The sequence below is a fragment of the Lepidochelys kempii genome, chromosome 8 (assembly GCF_965140285.1).
Source record: "Lepidochelys kempii isolate rLepKem1 chromosome 8, rLepKem1.hap1, whole genome shotgun sequence".
In the NCBI taxonomy this organism is placed as follows: domain Eukaryota; kingdom Metazoa; phylum Chordata; order Testudines; family Cheloniidae; genus Lepidochelys; species Lepidochelys kempii.
The window spans coordinates 75,026,930-75,048,913 of record NC_136387.1 but is presented as its reverse complement, the minus strand read 5'-3'; the positions used below and the strand labels follow the sequence as shown (position 1 = coordinate 75,048,913).

The following is a 21,984-nucleotide window of genomic DNA, read 5'->3' as shown; positions in this document are numbered from 1 at the left end:
ATCTTGCAGCTGAAAATAACCCTATACCAAAGATTATTGGTGGACCAAGGCGACTGAGTGAGAGTAGCAGCAGCAGCTCCTCCTCTGACTCTAGCAGCAGCAGCACTAGCGGTGATTCTAGCTCCTCAGATACCAGTGACTCTGAATCAGGTCAGATAACCTCATTGTGTCGCCTCTGCCTCTTGAGATACAGAATTTACAAAAGAAGCTTCACTTTGCATACTTCTAGGCCTACTGACTTGCTGTATGTTCCAGGGTGCCATAGTCTAGTCAAATGCTATGAAGTAGAAATACCTGAAACTCTTTTACGGATAAAACTTCTCTAGAAACGTACTTTTTTTTTTTTAAGTAGCAAACTGAAATTGTGAATGAAAACTTCTAGTAGCAAAATGTAAGTATCTGTACTGGAGCTTGTCACAAACTATATTCTAGGTTACTTGTCGTATACTTTTATCTAATTCATATTTGTCTAAAAATGGTGTTGCCTAAGTGTTTGTAACAACACAGTTACTATAATTGGATGACTATAGAAATACTTTGTTTGTATGTAGGCCTACAACACAGCAGCAAAACTCTTTTTTTAAGAAATAGAAAAATAAATGGGTATGGAGGGATGAGGGCCGGTGTAGTACCTTAAACTCTTACCAACAGCATTTCTAATGATAATACTTCAAACTAATGTTTTCCCAAAAAAACAAAGCTGGAGTTAATGGAAATTGTTTTTACAGTGTTCCATTCTGAAATGCAATTCGCAGTGCAGTCTGGATTGAAAACAATCCCAGATTGCTGCAAGATTGTGAGTGTCTTTGACTACTGTAACACATGAGGTGCATATCTCTCTCATGAGGTGGGAGGAGAGGAATGAGACTTGTATTAGTTCTTTGAACTTTTCAAACTGTTCAATATAAATGTATATAGCGGGGTTCTTTCAAACTGTAATTAAAGCATTGCTCAATGTTTAGGCCCTGTTTACACTGGGAAAATAACACTTTTCCTGACATGTAATCTTTTTCCCAATAATATGTGTAAGCATCTAGTATAAGAAGGAGGTTTCAGTGGTGGTTAACATAGCCCATTTTTCCAGTGGCCCGTGTCTTAGACTCTCTGTACACTGATTTTGGGGAACAAACTTAAAATTATTCAAATAGCAGGTAAAGCTGCTATACATGATGAGATCCTCTGAAGGACTGATACATACACTGTTATGCATAAAATGCTCACCCTTGCAGTTTACTGAACACTCAATGACTAGGATGACTATATTTCCCTATGCTGAACACAGGACACCTGGTAAAATTTATTCGTATTCAAGCAAGTTCAACGGCAATCAATCAGAACCATGCAGCACAAACGTTCAAATTATCATCAAGTTGACTGAGCCCCTGTTAAAAAGAAATACTGCATAGTTGGATTTTTTATTTGCCTTATCTTTAAGGCTTTTGGGCTCACACGAGGAGAGGTCACACACACACACACACACACACACACGACGGGGTGACTGACTGACCCCCACACCCCCTCCCTGCCTGGTGTGCTTTGCCCTTCATGCCTGGCTGGGCCCCCAGGCTGGACCCGCCTCCCCCGGTGCTGCACCTTCCCAAGGCAACACATGGGAGGGGGCACACAGGATCACATGCTTCCCCCCCCCCCCCGCCAATTTCTGCCAGGGTTCACACCAGAATGTGGCCAGCAGCAGCCTTTCAGCACTGTGTGGGAGAGAAGGGATAGGAGCTGCTTCCAGCCAGAGGGGAGAGGAAGGGATGACCTGGCCCATGTCTTTGCAGAGTTTGTTCTCTCTCTTTTTTTCCCCGTTCCTCTCCTTTCCCACTCCTTCTGTGGCTGGAAGCAGCTTGTCCCTTCCTGCCGCACAGTGTTCAAAGGCACCTAATGGCCACTGACAAAACCCAGCTGTCTCCTGTCCCCTGGCTACAGGAAGGGTTAAGCCCTAGGATGAATTGTGCACAAGGGCCCAGGGAACCTGGCTGCAGAAGCTTCAGCAAACCTGGCTAGAGAGATGTCTCAGTAGCAGAGTTTCCTCGGGGGCGGAGCAGCCCCAGGCTCCTTGGGGGAAGGACCCAGGGTGGGTGTACGTATGAAGAGGCTGGTAAGCTCCTTCCCGGGGCGGGGCTGCTGTCGATCCTGCAGGGTCAGGGCATGAACAGATTGGAAATTGCTCCCGTGCACTGTGGCCCCCTCCGCCTCCCACCACTCCAGAGCTTAGCTGAGGGGCAGAGAGGCTTCCCTGTGCCAGCTCTGTGCGTGTGCCAAAGCCCCATAGAGCTTGGTTCCTACTGGCCAGCGCCCAGGCCAGAGAGTCTTGGGCTTTCATGGGGTGCTGGCCCAGCCAGAGGCAGTGGGGGAAAGAAGGAGCCTGCCAGCCAGGCTGTTGGTAAGCTGAGCATTCTGACCAGGGGCTGGTTCTTTGCTCAGCTAGTGGGGGTGATATGGGGGAGCAGCAGGGCTGGAGGGGATGAAGGGACAAAGCAGGGAGAGGACAGTGAGAGAGGGATCACATAAAAGGGCTGATGGGTGGGCAATAGAGGCGACACATAACTGGCCACTGCCTAGTGCCTGCCTGCACTCACCAGTGGCCGCAGAGTGCAGCCAGCACTGGCCAGAAACGGGACGGGGGCGAGGCCCTGCTGGTTAAGAGCTAACATGCAACGGGGGCTGAGCTGATGGACCAGTAGGGGCAGCGGCCACCCCTGTGTGCTGCAGCTTCACCCCATCACCAGCCTTGTACACCCACCCCCATCATCAGCCACTGGACCCTCCCACTCACCGCCTGTGGATGGGCAGCTGGCGAGCAGGGATACAGCCAGCAGCAAGAGCCAGCAGCAAGACCCACCAGTACTGATGGGGGGAGACAGAAAATATGGGACAAATTTGCCCATTTTTAAGAAAGTCAGGACACCTGCAGGAGGGCTGAAATGTGGGACTGTCCCTTTAAAAACAGGACGTCTGGTCACCCTATCAATGACAATAATATCCGGCACTGAAGAGTTGACCTCTGTCTTCGTGTTAAAACCAGAACTTCAAGTTCAGAATTTTTGAAAGTGTCTGGGCTCTTCCAAACTACACTAGTTGCCTGGAAGATGGAAGCGCATTCTTTAGTGTAAAGGATTTTTTTCTCTTGTAGCTGGAATTAATTTTCATGACTGGCACAACATTTCAGCCAGTTTTATATAGGCATCTATGTTCAAAATATAGGTAGTTCATCTCAAGGCGGTGTTGACTCTTAGTGGCATTCTCAGACCAACAAACTACAGTACTTGCAGTTTAAAGTTACATTTAGAAGTTTTGTTTTACTGAGCCATCTGTCACTACTTCAAATATCTAATCATTTCACATATACTGAATGACAATCTTTAAGTAAAAATAGACGTAGTCTAAAAACATACAGAATGTATTTTGAACTTGAAATCACGCTGTTAATTGAAAACTGACATGCAGTCCACTGGTACGGCAAGTTTTCAGCTAGAAATACAGCTGCCTTTCACTTTAAATATTTTATATGCTGTCATTGATTTAAAACATCTATTCTGAAAGCCACGTACACTTAATTTTAATTGTTAATCAGTTTTTGTAATACAGTATGTGTTCATCTACCATTTCATCAGAAATAAAAATATGGATCTAGTTAATGGATACTCTAAGAGCATGTCTACACTTTGAGATGGTGATGTAACTTCCAGCTCCAGGAGACACAAAGGTGTTAGCGCACTAAAAATAGAGCATGCCTGTGGTAGCAGGAGGGGCTACCTGCCCTGAATCTATACCTATGGTCTTGGATGGGTACATACTTGAGGCTGCTAGCTGTCTAGGGCTGCTTCCAGCTACTGGAGTATGCCAGGATACCATAGCCTCATCTCTTCTATGGCAATGGCAGCTAAGGTATAGATCCCATTAGGACCCTATATGTGTGCCTAATTCTGTGTATTGAGTCCCATTGACTTCAGTGGTGGTACAGATGCTTAACTCTGTGAACAGGAGTAAGCTCTCTGGGACAGGGATGCCTGTTTGTTCAGTTCCCACAACAATGGGTCTTGGACCTCTAGGTGCTACTGCAATACAGATTAAAAATGTCTTGATGTGAATCCATACAACAGATGTGAATACCTGAGTTTCTCCCTTCACTTTATTTATGATTACAGAAATAGGCTCAAAGCCAAATGGAACCAGACAGAATGGTCTGACTTCTAAAGAACAAATGGAGGTAAATTCACATTTCTCTTCTGTTAGAATGCATATAACTTTAGATCTAGATTAAAAGGTTTGTCATTCACTGCTTAGTATTGTTTGCTGAAATCACTTAAATAGCTTTGTTCTCTGTTGTTTGATACTAAAATTTTGAATATTTAATTTGATTCTAATTTTGTTTACCTCACTCATAGGGAGGAACAAAGTTTGTTTGCTGCAGAAGTTCAAAGTTAAGCATATTGCTGACACACTGTAGCTAGACCTCGCCCAGCTGCTGGGGTGGGAGCAACATTTGGGGATCTTACTTCACTACAGATGTGGGGGAGGAGGAGGGAACAGGGGAGAAATATGGAGGCAACATTTAACTAAAAATGGTTAACAAGGTTTATTTTTTTTAAGTGTCTTTAACACAGTCTTACCCTTCACACACTAAAGTGAATCAACCTAATAAACCATGCTAAGCACACTAAGGTCTTATCTTCGCTATAAGCACACAAATCTTCCAGTAAAATATTCATTCAGATATAGTGACAGATGTAGGAAGTATCCAAAACGTTACAGCATCATCTGAACAATGAGCAAGATTTAAGAGGAACTAGCCTAACATGAAACTAAATACATAAAACTCTTTAGCTCTCTTTTTCCAATAAATAAACAAACTACCTACTCCACTCCTGGGTGAATACCCATCTTATATACCAGTGCACCTGCTTGGCCATGACCCTCCCATTGCCCATGCCCATCCTTCACAATGTACTCTGATCCCAAATGGGAGGAGAGGCGGCAGCTAGTTTTTCAAAGTACGTTTACAAGAAAACTTCCACATCAGTTTGCCCTCACTGGACTCAATCCTCCCCCCCCCCCCCGCCCTTTCTGGAAGAGTTTGAGTACCGCTCCTGTGCTTCAAATATACTGCTCTTCCTTTCAGAGCAGAGCACTTAACCACATAGGAAAATCAGGTGGCAAACTTAACTGGACGCCTTTATTCAACTGCTGTTTATTCACCCTCCATTATAGATGCAAGACCTCCTCTTAGAATATACCTTTCACTCAGACTCTGATCCTGCAAAGACTTAAGTATATGCTTAGCTTCATTCAGTGTGAGTAGCCTTTGCAAGACAGGTGCTCACGTGTCTCCACAGTGAGAGCCATGCTACTGATATATCTCGGTCTCTCCCTGGTAAAACTAAGACTTACAGAATGCTACTCCTATGCCACCAGGCTGGGTCTTAAATGTAATTTGTCTTTATCTCTACAACTTTCTCTGTCGTATACTTGGTATCTGAGTCAGAATATAGTGTATTTACCAAAGTATCTACCAGACAGCAGGAGTTAATGCCACTTCTTCCGTTTAAATTGTGCATCATTGTTAATTTAAATGGGTACATTTTTCTGCTGTCAACCTATAGAATTCCTAACAAATACTATAGGCACCAGTGACATCAGATATTATTTGTATTGTATTTTTAAGAGAAGTAGATCACTTTCAAATGCCCAGGTGGAAACGGGAAAACTTGAAGAGGTATAAAGGGTTAACTTTATCAAATGCAAGGTAAATATCAAAAATTAATTACATTTAAATCTTCCTGCAGCAAATACCACTGTCTTTACAAAAGACATCCTGCAATGCTATTCCTGAAGTGCAGACCTCATTTTCTTTTACTAGTAGCTTGCAAAATCAAAGATCATCAGAAACACAGCCTTCTCTTAAAATACTACAGTGGCCTCAGCTTTTGCAACGTAGTCCACTTAAACTACCTGAACAAAGCATGCTGTCTCCTTCAGGTAAAATCTTTACACCAGAAAATGAAATGGCTATTATTGACATGAGACTGTCATTATAGCAGGAGAAGAAAATTGGTATTGGTCTTGTCTAGAAAATTCCTGTTTTGTTTGTTGGAGTTTGCTGGGAGGTAGGATGGGGGAAGTGTTAGGTTAGAGACCCTGCAATAGCTTCCATGTGTAGTGTTGAGCACCTTTGTTCTATGTCATGGAGGTCAAGCAACACTTAGCAGAATCCTGGTTGCAGAAATGCAGTCTACCAACACTTCAGATACAGTGGTTTTTGTAAGTGTCATTTTACTACTGTCAAACAGCAAAATAGAAAAGAGTAATGTGACTATAAAAAGTGACTCAAGATTGAGATAAAAGGACATAATCCTGCATTGGTAAAGCTGGGTTTAAAGGAAAGAATATCCAATCTCTTACCTTAAAGCTATCTTGCAAATATTTAATGACATGCCCCCCCCCCCCCCAAATCATCCTTCCTCAGTTCTGGTATAAATCTAAATGAGTTGCTAGCTGATTATCCAGCTGGGAAGCTAAGTAAAAATAGATGACTGTCCCAAAAGGTATCTAGCTGGAATGTACACTTGGCTATTCTGTGTCTTAAAATATTGTTGAGCTAATTTTGAGTATAGGTTACAGATTTGTTGACTCTGTATATTACGGGAAGTTGCACATTTAATTTCCATTTTTCCCCCCTCCACTCAGGTATAATCACAGTTATATCTCCACTGCACTCCACACCCCTACAGCAAAGGCCTCAAAATATTCCAAAGACATGCCAGCCTTTTGTCAGCCAGCCTACTCACATTGCCACAGAGGTGAATTGTCATTATTTATGCTGATTTATCTACAAATAGATTTCTCAAGTATCTTCATATAACAAACCTTTTGTCCTTTAAAATAAGTAGACCTAGTATTGCAACACTTCAGGCTTGTATTCATACAACAGTGGAGTAAGGTTTTCTGTTTTCCTGGAAATGTTGGCTGAGTTTGATTAGACCCATACAGAACCACTGAAATGCTAATCTAATTCCCATTAATCAAATAGTGACTTAATTGCCTTTAATAGGAATTGGATTGTGCTTTCTATGCCAAAATATGAAAGGAAAAGCTTTGTAGCTGAAGGAATCACTAGCTTAACTGTCTTTCTTTAATGCATATCCTCTAACATAGTTGCTGAAAGTATAAAGCTGCCAGGATCACTCTGACTTTCAGAAAGCAAAGATTACCTTGTAATATAATCACAGCATCTTCATTAGTTCTTCTTTTTTGCTTCCGTCTCTGGAAATATACTAAACTCTTGTCAGCTGTATGGTACAGTGACGATGGTATGAGGTGAGGCCTGGCTTTTTTCCCCCCTCTCCACATGATTTTATCTTTTGATTAAAAGATAAATATGGAGAATTCCTTGAGCTTTGAGGGAAGAATGATTTAATAAATAAAACCTGGGACGTGAATAATCCACCCTTGAGGAGTCTCTGGATGGGGGCCCTCAACTGTCATGCTGAATTCTATAGTTCCCTTTGAGTTGGACTTGATGTCACAGCTTAACCTCTCCCAACTTGTCTAGGAAGATAGTTAGGTGAACATGCTTCCAAACAGGTCTAGGTACAGTTGATTCACCCAAGCTTTCAATAGCTTTTACTTTCTGAAGTTTCTCCAGTGCAAAGACTTAAAATGCACCTCTTCCATGCTACAGAATATAGCTTTAGCCATGTCGGTCCCTGCATATTAGACACACAAAGTGGGTGAGGTAATATCTTTTATTGGACCAACTTCTGTTGGTGAGCAAGACAAGCTTTCAAGCCACAGAGAGCGCTTCTTCAGGTCTAGGAAAGGAACTCCCAGCATCACAGCTAAATATATTGTCCCTCTTCGGTGGTGCTATTTTGTTCTTAGACTCTCCAGCCCAGAGTCTCCATTACACAAAGATAGGCTTTCTTCCTCTTCTGCACTGAGCCTGGTGGTAGAGGGCCAGTAACACCTTCTCTAATTCTCATGATGCATTTGTGAAAGCCCCAGCCCAACATAGGGGCTGCTTTATCTTATGCCAGTTTAACCTCTACAGGAACATACTCGGCTGAGAATGAAGGTAGTGCAGGTGTGCTCCACCCTGCCCCTTACTCTGGCATGGGGTGGCAGTTTTAGGAGCCAGTAAAACACTTTGCACAAGCTGAACTCCCCTATGCTGAGGGAATTCTCAGCTGGCCAGCTAAGGCTTGATTCTGCCACTTAGCGCCACTCAGGTGGTGCAAACTTCCTGGAACAGGAGGAGGGAATCTGGACCACGGTCATATTGTCCCCCACTTGATTTTCTTTCAGCAGTACTTGCTACTAAGTCAAAGTGCCTGCTTACGTAGAATTTACTTTAGTTGACTACAGTATGGATTAAATCTACTTCGTCCTTGCAGGTCCAGCCTGTATAGACTGAAATAACCCACTGCTGAAATTCCCTTTTTCTGTTAGATAAATACTATAGAACATTGCACATATTAACTGATCAGAGTACATTTTGAAGACTGTCTTAATTTTCTCCTAGGCATCCAATTCATCTCTCCAGGACATTCCAGTTACTGATGGCAAAGAACCTGGAAAATTAAATATTCTTCAAAACAGTGTTTCTGGTGGAGTTGCTGGCTCAAAATCCATAAATCAAGAACAAAGTATGTATGGTCTTATTAGAAATGTAACTGAGATCAGGGGCATACACTTGAAATAAATGTATATGTGAACTTTCAGATTATATTGGTCAAAATAAAGTAATACTGAATGTAGTATTTGTTCACTAGTTAATATCTAAATAGTACTGCATGCAAACATTAGTGTGACTATTTTTCCGGGTACACTTTGTTGTTTGATTCACTTAACAATTTACATAAAGCTAAGTAAAAATGGATATCCAGTTCTCATTCTGGTTGTATCTGATACCAAGACTATATAAAGCCAATGACTTTACATTTGAAAAGGCTTAACTTTCCCTGCAGTTTAGTAGCGGGGACAAATCGCTTAATTTAGAAAGCTCAGAATAGTTAGATAAAAATTCACTCCACTGATGCCCTGTTACGTAACAGTAAAACTTTTTGCTGAACTTTAAAAGGATTCTCTACTGACACTCCCTAGAATGTCTCCAGGCGGCTTAATCTTTATCATATGGCTTTTGGGGGTAGCAGAGATCTGTCAAAATAAACAGATGATAAAGAATTTTCCCTACTGTAGAAACAAATTGATAAAATACTGCTTCAGTCTTGCATCACTATTGTGAGAGCAGGGGCTACAGGTATCAGTGTGTCTACTGCAGCGTTTCATTCCCTTCTAAAGTTCTTCAATACAGTCCTGAGTAGGGGATTCTGCTAAAAACGATGATCTGATGGCTTCATATTTCCTGGGCAATATATTAAAAGTAGCCCATAAACCACTGAGCAATTAGTGCAGTAGGGTTGAAGGAGGTAAAGAGGTCTGGGAATAACCTGTCCCTAGAACGTAAAGTTTTTACTTACTTCAGACTTTTAAATAGGTACTGAGCTGGAGATCAGTCATTTCTGCTGGGGATGACTTAACAGTTCTCACACTGAGTCCCCAATGCAATAGTAGCTTGAGCTTCAGAATACTTTGAGCTCCAACCCACCTCCTTTGATGAGCTAGCTTCTTCAAACTCAAAGAAACTCAAAGCCCTAGTTACCCTAGGCTAGAAATTTTTCTGTGAACAAGAGCTGAGTTAGGGTATCACCTGAGTTGTGCCCCAAACTAATAATGCAGTGAAGACCAACTTATCTTCCTCTTCCTCCTCCTCCCCCTGTCCCCATTAATTTGAACATAAATAAAACAAATTTCAAACAAAACTTCATGGAAACTGAAAAGCATACTTATTTCCAAACTCTTAACAATTAGCAGTGAAGATTGTCAATGAATAGTGTTAGAAATTTAGGGTTAACTAACTTAATTATACCAAAACAATGCTTTCACATTGCAGTCTTAACCCTGCTCTTCTGTATTGCAACACTTATTTAGTACCAGTAATGTACTTTTATATATGCTAAAAAGCACCTACCACTTTACAGCACCTGGTATCGGTTTTACATGAATTATAATTCAGTGCACAATCCTCAATGACAATGAGTGTATGCCTTTTTGCTTTTGAATTATTTCCCACATACTGTTCAACTGTAAATTTCAAGGCAAGGACCTTGCTTTAATGTGTTTCAAAATGACAGGTACAGCTATAGCAACCTATATTATTTGAAAACACAGGTCTTTCATTCTCTCCTTCCATTCCTGTTCCCATCTTTTCTTTGTCTGAATGGATTGCTCTTCCTTTTTTCTTTCAATCTTTTCCTTCCTCATTGCCTATCTTCCCCTTATCCTTACTTCTCTATCCCTCTTAGTTCTGTCCTCTTCAATCCTTCAGCACCTTTTTACTCACCACTCCTACAGTTTCCACTTGGCCAAGTGGAGGGGCTGTGGGATGGTTCCTCTCATCTTCACTGTTGAGATCACCAGAGTTGGCATGCTCTATTCCTGGCCCTAACACGGGGGCAATAAAGCTAGAGTTCTTGTACATAAGAAGGCTGCTGCAGGAAGAATCTCAAGATTGGGAGGTTTGCCCAAGGACGTATTAAGAGTTGCTTAGCCTTTGAGCCACAGCGGTGCGAGCACTAGTTTGCTTATGTATTTTTTTTAAGTTTTTTAAAAAATAAATGAGATGATGAATGAGCAGAGCTCTGCTCAATGCTCATTCATCAGCACCAGACCTGCTATTGCAGGAGTAACCAGCATGGGAGCTATTTCCCAGTCACCCAACCTGAGTTTCCTACTAAGATTATTACATTTATTTTCCATTATTAAAACTCTGGGGGGAAATGTTTTCCTTGAATAATAAAAGGAACTTAAACTTTACTCAGTAAGCTTTTGTGCTGCTTAATCCTCAGATGAAAGATGCTATATAAGAGCTAAGAACTACTATGTACATCTTTACTGATATCATTTGACCTAAAACTTGGTTGGGGAGAGGGATAGCTCAGTGGTTTGAGCATTGGCCTGCTAAGCCCCAGGTTATGAGTTCAATCCTTGACAGGGCCATTTAGGGATCTGGGGCAAAAATTGGGGATTAGTCCTGCTTTAAGCAGGGGGTTGGACAAGATGACCTCCTGAGGTCCCTTCCAACCCTAACTTTCTATGATAAAACTTGGTTAAAAGAATTGCATGCTTGTCTGAACCACTTGTCAAGAGATCTTGCAGAAAAGCAAATCTAATTAGGCATTCTTCTATGGTCATCTGTTTCCTAGAAATACTGAAAATAGCTTTCCTGAGCTCCACAACTGTGTATTAGCACCACCCTTGTTCTTGCCAACTTGGCTGTCCTGTACTAAGTCCTAGTGGAGCTGCCTCATTACAGAAGCATCCCATGCCACTGTGAGCTCAAAGTACTGGCTCCTCAATGCACTCACAGCCTGGGACTCATGAAGCTCATTAGTAATGAGATTTAGCCCCTCTGCTGCCAAGGCAGGAAATGCCAGGGAGCCAGCAGCTCAATTTGCAGTCCCTGACTGCGGGCAGGCAGCTTTGTTGGAAGGCCTGAGTTTCACAGTCTTGCATTCATTCTCTTGAAGTGGAGATGAAGATGAATTCTTGGTACCTAGTCAGGTCACTAGCAGGTTTCTGAAAGACTTCCACGAAGCCCTCTGTGTGTGCTTTGAGAAAATCCTCTCCTGCCCAAGAGTAAATGCTCCTTGTGCATGAAGTGCTGGCCTTCACAGCAGAGCCTCTTGTGCTGAAGATTATGCTCCAGGCTTCCCATCACCTTGACAATTCCAGCTGCTTGTGTGGGGGCAAGGTGAAAAGCAGGGTGATGAAGGACATAATTGGATTCAGGGGAACTGGAGGTTCACTTCAAAGCCAAGTAAATCTACATGCTGGAGAAGCATGAAGATTATGACCTTTCTCCAGTTCTCATAGAAGCTACCCAGACAGGTTTGAGTTCAAACTGGTCCAGAAATTTACAAGGGTCATCAGAGATACATACCGGGGCTCAGACCCCTATCAACAGGGCTGCCTTGACTTAGCATCCTATTTTATTTGCCTAGCCAAAACTCTTGCTCATTTGAAGTTGAGTAATATGCTCATTTTCTGACTTTTTTTTTTTTTTTTTTTTTTTTAAAGACTACTTGGGATGTTTGATTCTTGTAAAGGTTGCTTTTGGAAAAATCTCATTTGAAGACCAGAGTTTAAATTTTCACAGAAGGCACTTTAATGTCTTAATGTTTTCTACATGTTTGTGAGTCTGGGATGCTTATGTAACTGCTTACATAATATTTTATCTTGTAGCTATCAAATCTGCTACACATTGAGTAAGAATAATTCTACATAGAATTACTGAAACCTAGTTTAGTTACCCAGAGCAGATGAAGGTGAGTTTTGTCACAAAAAGGTGCAAGAGTATTAAACCTGTCTTGTGCTATATCAAGGTCTAAAGCAGTTCCTTTGTCAAAAACAAAGTTTTAGCTTCCATTCCTAAAGCACTTAACAATCTAGGTATAGAAATCCCTTCTGAGCACTAAAAAGCAGTGATATCCATGGTAAAAGCAGCATAACACTTCTGTAACTGTGTGGTAATTCTTCCTATTGAGTATGTTTTGCCTGAAATAATGGAAGATTTAGTCATCTGCAATTCCACATACTTGTCAAGGTATTTCTAATATTACTCTAAGTGCGCAATGCAAAAACACATGACACTTTGCGGTTTTTCTTTTGCAGTACATACAGTACAGAGGAAATTTCATTTATATGTGTTGAAATGAATGCTATTGAAATGGAATTTATAGTTTGCCTTTCAGAATGAATTATCTATCAGTGTAACAAATAAGATAATCACTCGGAGCACATACCTTATTTCTTAAACATTCTGTACCCTGGAGCTACTGGAAGTAGAAATGGATTTACATGACTAGAAGACCTTACTGGCTGACCTACTTGTTTAAAAAGGTGGAAACTGGCAGGACAAATGCTTTTATGAGGAATGTGAGGTTACTAAGTAACTGACTCCTCCCTCTCTAGGGGAAGCCAGGAACATCACAGAAGGGGTAGTCAATCTCTGTTGGAGGGGGAGGGGAAAGGAGATGAGTAATATGTAGAGATTCTTCCCCCCACCAGTCAAGTAACTAGAAATAGAAAGCACTGCAGTTTCTAAGAAGGTTTCTTGTCCTGCCTACATTAACTTTCTACAGGGTAAGTAGGAGCTCTAGAGAGAGCCTTCACAAAATGAAAGGTGGAACAAAACCTACATATCTATTCAAACATTTAAACTTCTAACTCAGGAAAGTGAAAGCACTTTAGGCATCTTTTTCTGTCTTAGTTGGGACTGATGAATTCAGGAGCTCCTCTGCCACAACGATAAAAGCAGAGACCAACTTGTAAAGGACTTTTTCAGTGGGCTTCCATTCCAGAAATAGAAGCATCTTCCGGATGGTCAACATGATTCATAAAGCTCATTCTATTGTTCCAACAGGTCATTCTGACAGCACTGATGATAAAAACACACTAGATCCTACACTTCAAATTCTTCCTAAAAAGGTAGGAATATTGTCTTTTTGGATGTCCCTCTTAAGACTCGAGGAAACCATTTTTGCATATCTTATTTGAAGATCTTTAAAGTTTATTATAAAGCAGTAGCACCTTATCTCAGGATCTTCTCAAGTGACTTCTATGGCTTATGCGTTCATTGTCTCACAGATCTTGGGAGCTATTGAAATCCATCTGCCAAAGATTCAAGCACATATTTCTATTCCATGTCCTATGTGACCATTTTTTTTTCTATTGGTTTATGCTGTTTTATGTCATGCTCTACTGTGACCAGATGCTCAACACAATTAATATTCACAACAAAGTGGAGGGCTCTCAGGCCTAAATAGGGGGGGGAAAACATATTTAGATGTATTCAAGTCAGCAGGGTTGGATGAAATTCACCCTAGACTCGAGTACTCAAGAAACTAGCCAAAGCGGTCTCAGAACTGTTACAATTATCTGAGAACTCATGGAGGACAGGGGAGGTCCCAGAGAACTGGAGAAGGACAAACCGTACCTAACTTCAAAAAGGTGGAAAAGGAGGACCTGGGGAATTAGACACCAGTCATCCTAATTGCAATATCCAGAAAGATACTGCAACAATTAAACAATTTATTCAAACCTAGAGCATAACTGGGTGATGAGTAACTATCAAAAAGAGATTTGTCAAGAATAAATCATGTCAAAGCCATCTAATTTCCTTCTTTGACAGGGTAACTGGCCTAGTGGGGTAGGCGAGAAGAAGTAGATATGATCTATTTGGACTCTAGTAAGGCTGTTACCACAGTCCCACCTGATGTTCTCATAAGCAATCTAAAGAAATATAGTCTAGATGAAATTACTATAAAGTGGTGCACAACTGGTTGAAAGACTGCACTCAGAGTAGTTATTAATGGACTGCTTTCAAAATGGGAGAATGTACAAGTGGTGGTCTGTTATGGGTCAGATACTAGTAAATATTTTCATTAATGACTTGGACAATGGAAGCAAGTATGCTCCACAAAATTTTCAGATGACATGAAGCTGGGAGATGTTGCAAGCACTTTGGAGGAGAGGATTAGAATTCTAAATCATCTAGATAGATAACTAGTCTGAAGTCAATAATACTAAATTCAGCAAAGAATAGTGCAAATGCCCAAATATATAATGGGAAATAAGTGGCTAGGCAGCAGGACTGCAGAAAAGGATCTGGGGGTTATAGTGGATCACACATTGAGTACAAGTCAACAGTGTAATGCTGTTGTAAATAAAGCAAATGTCATTTTTAGGGGAGTATTTAACAAGAGTCTGATAAGAAGGTAATTGTTCCATTCTATTTGGCATTGGTGAGGCCTCAGATGGAGTACGCTGGCCAATTTTGGACACCACACTTTAGGTGTGGACAAATTCTGGGGGAGAGAGAGAGACAGACACACACATACACCAGAGGATAGCAACAAAAATAAGAGGTTTAGGAAATGTGAACTATGAAGAAAATTTAAAAGAATTGGACATATTTAGAGAAGAGAAAGCTGAGGGGGGGATATAAGTCTTCATATACATTAAGAGTTGTTATAAAGAGGTTGGTGACCAATTTTGTTCTCCATATCCACCAAGGGTAAGAGAAATAGTAATCAAGTTTACACCAAGGGAGATTTAAGTTGGAAATTAGGAAATAACTATAAGGGATAGTTAAACACTGGAACACGTTACCTAGGGAAGTTATGGAATCACAGTGACTGGAGATGTCTAAGAACAGCTTAGACAAATACCATTCAAGGATGGTCTAGGTATACTTAACCCTGCCTCAATGTGGGGGCGAGGGGGGACTAGATGACTTCTTGTGGGCCTCTCCAGCCCTATATTTCTGATTTCACATCATAAAAAAGTTAACATACCAAAACAAAGGACTCAAAATTCAAAATGTGCGCACCTGTACTATGTTAACTAATGTGGTTTGACTCTTTTCAGGGTGTAGGTTTTTTTAATACTAGCATACCTCTCCTCCATATTACACAATACCCAAGTCATAACAATACTTGAGTAAATGCCTCTAAGAGTAGTGCTGGAGTTCAAACTTACATGTGAGACTAGGAAAGAATCTGTCACACTTCTACACCACTGAAAAAAAATAAAACTGATCATGATCCCACCACTATGCATGGGACCAGCTTGAGGATTTTGGGAGGGGTTCACAAGAAGGTTCTTCTTGGTATGCCTGAACTGCACTGGCTTACTTTTAGAAAATGGCAGGGAGAGGGGATCTTCCAGTTCCTGCTAACTTGCTGCTGCAGGAAAAGTTGACACTTGATGATGTTTATAGAAGTGCCAGTTTTAGTTGCCCCCATAAGCTGTGGGCCTCATGGCCCCTAGATGCTGTAGAGTTGTGTGTAAGCCTGGTAAATTGAAATGCTTCTAGAATTCCTGTCAACACGCTCAGCTCTTAAGTATTAATATAGGGCTTGTCTATGCTACTGCTTAAGTTGATGTAACTTGCGTTGCTCAGGGGTGAGAAAAAGCCACCCCTAAGCGACATAAGTTGCATCTACTTAAAGCAGTGTCTACACCGCACTATGTTGGCGGGAGACGTTCTCCCAGTGACATAGCTTCCACCTATCACTGAGGTGGAGTAATTATGCCAATGGGATAGCGCTCCCTCGTCAGCATAGCATGTCTTCACCAGACATGCTACAGCAGCACAGCTGCATCAGTGCAACTGTGCTGATGTAGCGTGGTAGTGTAGAGTCTGTGGACTAGACCTTAATAAATTTCCATTGTTCCAGCAGCTTACATTTTCTTAAACTATTAATATTTGGATTCAGATCCCAGGGCAGATATGTAATAAGTCAAAGAAAATAACAGATTTTCATGAAAACTTCTCGGAGTATTGTTTATTAACCCAATATTGTGTATTGACTTTACAAAGGAAATCCCCCTACAAAGAACTAGGGTATCTCACTCTGATCCACATGCATCCAACTATTTCCCCTTTATATATATATATATAACTGCAGGCCTCATAGGAGCTTCCATAGAACTGAGATGGGAGTTATGCAGGAGGACACACAATGTACTGTGTGTGAGAGAGAGAGTGAGAGCAAGAGAGTGAAGCAGTCCTGAATGCATCTTTTCTGGGGGTCTAAAAAAATCTGATGCATATGTCCTAATAGTGAGGATCTGGGGAAGATATTTAACAGATATGTCTATTGCTGCTGATCCATTTTTCTATAGAGTGGCATTATTTGAGAAAGTACACTTAAAATATCTACAACAAAATTTTTGAAAGCTTATATCTAATAAAACATTCCTACTGGAAAACTGCACTGAAAGGGTTATCATGTGTTTGTATCTTATGAGTGAAAGTATGTCCAGTGAAAACGAAGTGATTTGTGAGTATAGTAAGAACTAAGTGACTTATTTACAAAAAAATGCAGTTTAATACCACAAACTATTATGTGAATTACAATCACTTCTTAAATTGCAGGACATCAGAATCAAGAATGCAGACTCTTGGATAAGTTTATGTAAAAATATGGCACTTCCAGTTCCCATAAAGGCATCTCCGGAGAACTTCAAACAGTTCAGGAAAGCAGCACTAGAAAAGGAAGAAACTGAACGAGCACAAGAGTTAAGGAGACAACTGGAACAAGCCAAGAGGAAAGGGAAAACCCCCTCTCAAGAAAAAGAGAGGTTTGTAATTCCTTATAGTTGAGTGGAAAAATGACCCAATTTCGCATGTCTACTTTTATTTATATCAACTACCTGTCAACTGGATTCTTGGATGGCTGTATGGAATTTATTAAATTAATTTATATTTAAAAATATACTTAAACTGATTCCTTACTGGTTTATTCATAAAGTACCACATGACTCCTTTGAAATATGCAATGTTGGCTTGTCCATGAGAGTGTGACTCATCAGTCTGTTTGATCAGCTGATAATACAATTATTTAAGGATGTGTAATGAGCAACTGTACCAGTAGCCATAAAAGAATCAGTCATAAGCAATTTAGGATTCATCTATATTGGGAGATATTCTGGAATAGCTATTTCTGAGTAGCACTCTGAGGATGTGTTTTTATTCTGAAATATGAAGATCCATACATGGAGTTAATAAAGACTAGCTAATCTGCTTTAAATTCAAGATAAGTGCATTTTTGCACTTAACACTGCTGTAACAGAATCACCTGTGGCAGAGTTATAACAAAATTCTATTCCTAAAATGTGTAGGGGTTTGGCCTTGCCTCTCCACTGAATCTGCACCAGTGCATTGCATCCATCTTAACAGGAAGGCAGTGCACTGTCAAATCTAGACAACTGTCAGAGCTGACAGTGCTGTTGGCAAGCCTCTATAATTCATGGGCTGACAGTCCCTCTTCATTCCCTGCCATGCCTCTCAAAAATGCCTCTCTCCAGCTCTGCAAGTCCTCCAATGACAAGCCACTGACTGGATGAGACTGCTCTCTGCCCCATGCCATGCCCCTCACTTCCAGTAGTGGAAGAGAGGCATCACTGGAATAAGTCATTGGGGGGGCTTGCCCTATTTTAGGCAGCAGGGGGTCACTTGATAGAAAAAACTTCTATCAGATTAGCTAGTCAAAGAGGAACAGGACAGAAGCCATGAGTCTAGACTGGCTTCTGACATTTCCCTTACCTGACTCGCAGGTAAAAAAATCCCCACTTCATATTCTTTATTCACAAAACTTAGTTCATCTAGAAGAAATATACAATCCCCATATAGGTTTGTGGTGGGGAGTGTCAATGGTTCTTTTCCCATTGCTACCCATTTAAAAACAGAAATATTGCCACATAATGCTTATATTTGGGGAAAAGCTTTATATAATTAATGAACATGTGCAATACATATTGTTGGACCACATTTAAAGTATTGTGTACTAGGTAAGTGCTGATTAAGCTACTAACAGATGCTTTTGTTCAGTTGACACGTTAACGCTACAGAAATAATGCTGAGTAAACAAAAGAATCGGACATTTTATTTTACTTTTTAAGGCTCCATGAAGGAGCAGAACTGGAATCCACTGGAATGAAAGCCCACGAAGAGCCACAAAAAGAGAGGCCAAACAACGAACAGCAACAACCACCATGGATTCAACAAAATATCCAGAAAGGTCTTTTCAAAGACCGTAACCTGGCTAGAAAAATGGAGCAAGAGCGCAGGCGGAAAGAAGCGGTAAGTCATGGAACTTTTTTCAACTATTAACTTTGCTTTACTTTCAGTTGAGCACAAAATAAGGTGGAATAGATCCTCAGGTGGCATAAATCATTGTAGATTCACTTGAAGACAATGGAATTATGTTGATTTAAAATAGCTGAGGACCCATCCCAGTAAGTAAAATCTGAGGCTTAAGATTCCGTGCTACACCTCCAGGAGGCACAACTCAGAAAGACAGAGTAATGGGGAAAGGGAGGTGCAAGGATCAAAGGTGGCTTAAGTCATTTTTGTGCCTTTCCAATTTTGGGCTGCTCCAGGAACTGGTGGTATATATCAGGGATGCCTATAGGTTACTCTGCTGCCCACAGCAGCATGAAATCCTCATAGTATTGTGTGCTGTGGGGATTCTCTTCCAACCCCCAGCTTGCCTCCTTTTCCCCAGGATTAATGAAGGGGGCTAGTGTAGGTAATGCAAGGTGGGAAATTCTTCCCTAGCTGGTTAAGGGGCTTTTATGGTGTCATACAGGGCCCAGAACAAGTGCGTGAATCTCTACCTATTGTTCTTTTGCATCCTAAACTAAACTGACTGTAGTTGATCCAAGAACTCAAATTCCTTTTCCTCTGGGATACCCTTAAGGGAGAACTTCTAAGAGTAAATTATCATGGAACAATAAATGTGATTGATTAGGATATTTGTCAGTGCTAAATTGGCACCTCTGTCAGTTTCATTTAGAATTTGGCCTCTGCTGGGTATGGAGGCTGAAAGGCTCTTTCCCCTGGAGAAGGTCACTCAGAATACATTGAGTCACCCTGGAAGTCATGTAGGGAAGCTTATGCTGCTGCTGCTGCCCATGCGAAGTTCCTGTTCCAAAGAACGTCCTTCATAAACAGTTATCAGATCTATCTGAAACTCTTCACAAGCACAACATCAATTTACAATTTAAGTAGTTTGTTTGCCAAGTTTCTTTCAAAACTGGAGCATGTATCTTCCTTACGTGATGTAAGTCTGATTGTCAGAATATATTACTTCTCAGTCTTTAACCCAATGATTTGGAAAAATCTCTTCCATATAAAAAATGTAATTTGGCTAAACCAGAGCGGACTCCTCAATCTGCAAAATGCTTTTGTCTAAATTTGGCATTTCATCGATATTTCAGTAAAGTTTTGGGTAAATTGGTGTAACCTAATCTTTTTTAGAAAGTGTAAATGTCACTACAATCACCTGTCTTTTAGAGCCTGCTCCAAAGCCCACAGAAGTTGACGGAAAGACTCCCATAGACTACAATGGACTTTGGATCAGGGCTTTGGCATCTGCGACTCTAGGCTCCCCCAGAGTTACCAGATTGGCTATTGTGGAATAGGTATTCCACCATACCTGTTCCAGAATATTTTCCTGGGTAGACATTCTAATTCTGGAATAAGAGTGTGCTTTTCCAGTTTAGGTTAATCTGAAGTAAATTAGTGTGTCCACAGGGTAAACTACTCTGGAATAGGTATTGCACTTTAAATTCATACCCTACCTTAATCTGAAACTTTCAAATGTTGACAGCTGTCAGACTCTTCGAGGACATACGCACAAAAGCAGACATAGTAACATCAATGATTGTGCAGCAGAACAACCCTACAAAAACAAAACATTCTCACCACCCAAGGGGTGTGTGTGTGTGTGTGTATATGACCTACAGTGCTCATCAGATCAGAATATTAAAAGACAGCAAAATTAAGGTTACAAGAATTCTGGTCTCTGAATATCTCAGAGCAGAAAGAAGTCTTGTATATTGTCCATCTGTGCTCCTTTATTATGTGTGTTTTGGACTTAATGTTAGTATTGCAGATCAATTTTAAAAAAGAGAAATTCCCTCTAGTCCTATTAGAGTAGGTAAATAACCATCTTATCTTTCTCTCCCATCACCATTGGTTACAGAAATGTCTTTCTAATCAGAAGTGCTTGCCTTTTCAATTCACTTCCAACTATCAAATTCTTTAAAAGTCTTGCAACCTGATACCATGAAGTGGTTGATGTCACAACCACAGGATTTAGGCCAACTTTAAAAACAGAATGTTTTTGATACATATTGAAGTCCACCTGCAATGATGAGAAAAGGAAGTGGACATGTTACTTTAATTTTTTTTAAATTTAAGTTCCTTTTAATGCAGTCTGGACAGTGCCTAGTGCTACCATTGTGGATGCCACTATAAACCAGCAATAGGTGTGCTGTCACTTATTATGGTATTCCTTTTGTCTGTGATAACTCAATTATGAAACCTGTTAATTCATTTTCCCATAGATGACTGGTACCATTGACATGAACCTGCAGAGTGACATAATGGCAACTTTCGAAGAAAATCTTTAGTGGAATTTTGGACACTAGAAAAAGTTGCAACCTGGCCACAGTCCCTGAGTGACATTGTACTAAATGCAATGGTACAATAAACTTGATACAAGTGCTAAATACATGTGTGCTATTTATTTATCTCAACAGTATATTGTTTAGACCACTTTGAAGAGCTGTAAACTGCTGTAGTATGTTTAATTTGCATAGCACTGTTAAATATTAAAATTATGCATTGACACACAACACATCACAGGGTATTTTTGTTGCTTGCATTTATAATCTGTCAAATCTACTTGTTGCTAGCTAGTTGAGCACGGTCATGTTTGATTGCATATACATTTTACTTATCAAAATACATTGTAGAGATTTTTTTGGAATCTCTCCCTGTTTTTTAATTTAGAACTTTTAAAAGCAATTATCTTTCACAACCATTCCAGAAGCTTTTTTTAAAATATACTGCCCAGAGCTGATTTATTTTCTTGTTTTCACTGGCTGTTTCTGGTTATATACACTGCATTTACATGTGGTGTTAAATAATACTTTTGGAGAAGTTATCCAAACCATAACAACTTTGTCTTCAGAAGTGTTTTATTTTGATTAAATAGTGAAGATATCACTTTTTTAATTAATACATAAATGTGCTATTTAATAAAAACTGGACTGTGCAAAGACCTTGTAATGACCATATATACTATCTGGAAATAATTTGTATTTAAAGAACTCCATTTGTGGAACGTTTTCATTTTCTGTACTTGACTTACACTTTCATTTGCCAAATTCTGTCCACTTAACCTGCCTCTACTTCGTTAAAAATGTTAACTGTTTTGTTCATGTATTTTATAGCAGAGATTGCTTGAAAGAGCAGGCAAGCTAGAGTGCTTACCTAATCATTCATATTTTGTATGCAAAGAAATTCATTGGAACTAAAATGGTTGTATGCATCTGATCAAT

General features: G+C 40.4%; 1 protein-coding gene across 1 annotated transcript in view; it reads left to right on the top strand.

Moving 5' to 3' along the window:
* The window catches only part of BRDT (bromodomain testis associated), a 42,003-nt gene extending 20,952 nt beyond the window's left edge, over positions 1-21,051 (top strand). Inside the window, exons 11-19 of the mRNA XM_073358225.2 lie at positions 10-150; positions 4,155-4,216; positions 5,793-5,985; positions 6,694-6,806; positions 8,528-8,651; positions 13,490-13,554; positions 17,009-17,214; positions 18,535-18,715; positions 20,986-21,051. Of these exons, the coding sequence (XP_073214326.1) occupies positions 10-150; positions 4,155-4,216; positions 5,793-5,985; positions 6,694-6,806; positions 8,528-8,651; positions 13,490-13,554; positions 17,009-17,214; positions 18,535-18,715; positions 20,986-21,051 (1,151 nt within the window). The remainder of the gene's footprint in view (positions 1-9; positions 151-4,154; positions 4,217-5,792; positions 5,986-6,693; positions 6,807-8,527; positions 8,652-13,489; positions 13,555-17,008; positions 17,215-18,534; positions 18,716-20,985) is intronic.
* Positions 21,052-21,984: the final 933 nt, after the last annotated feature.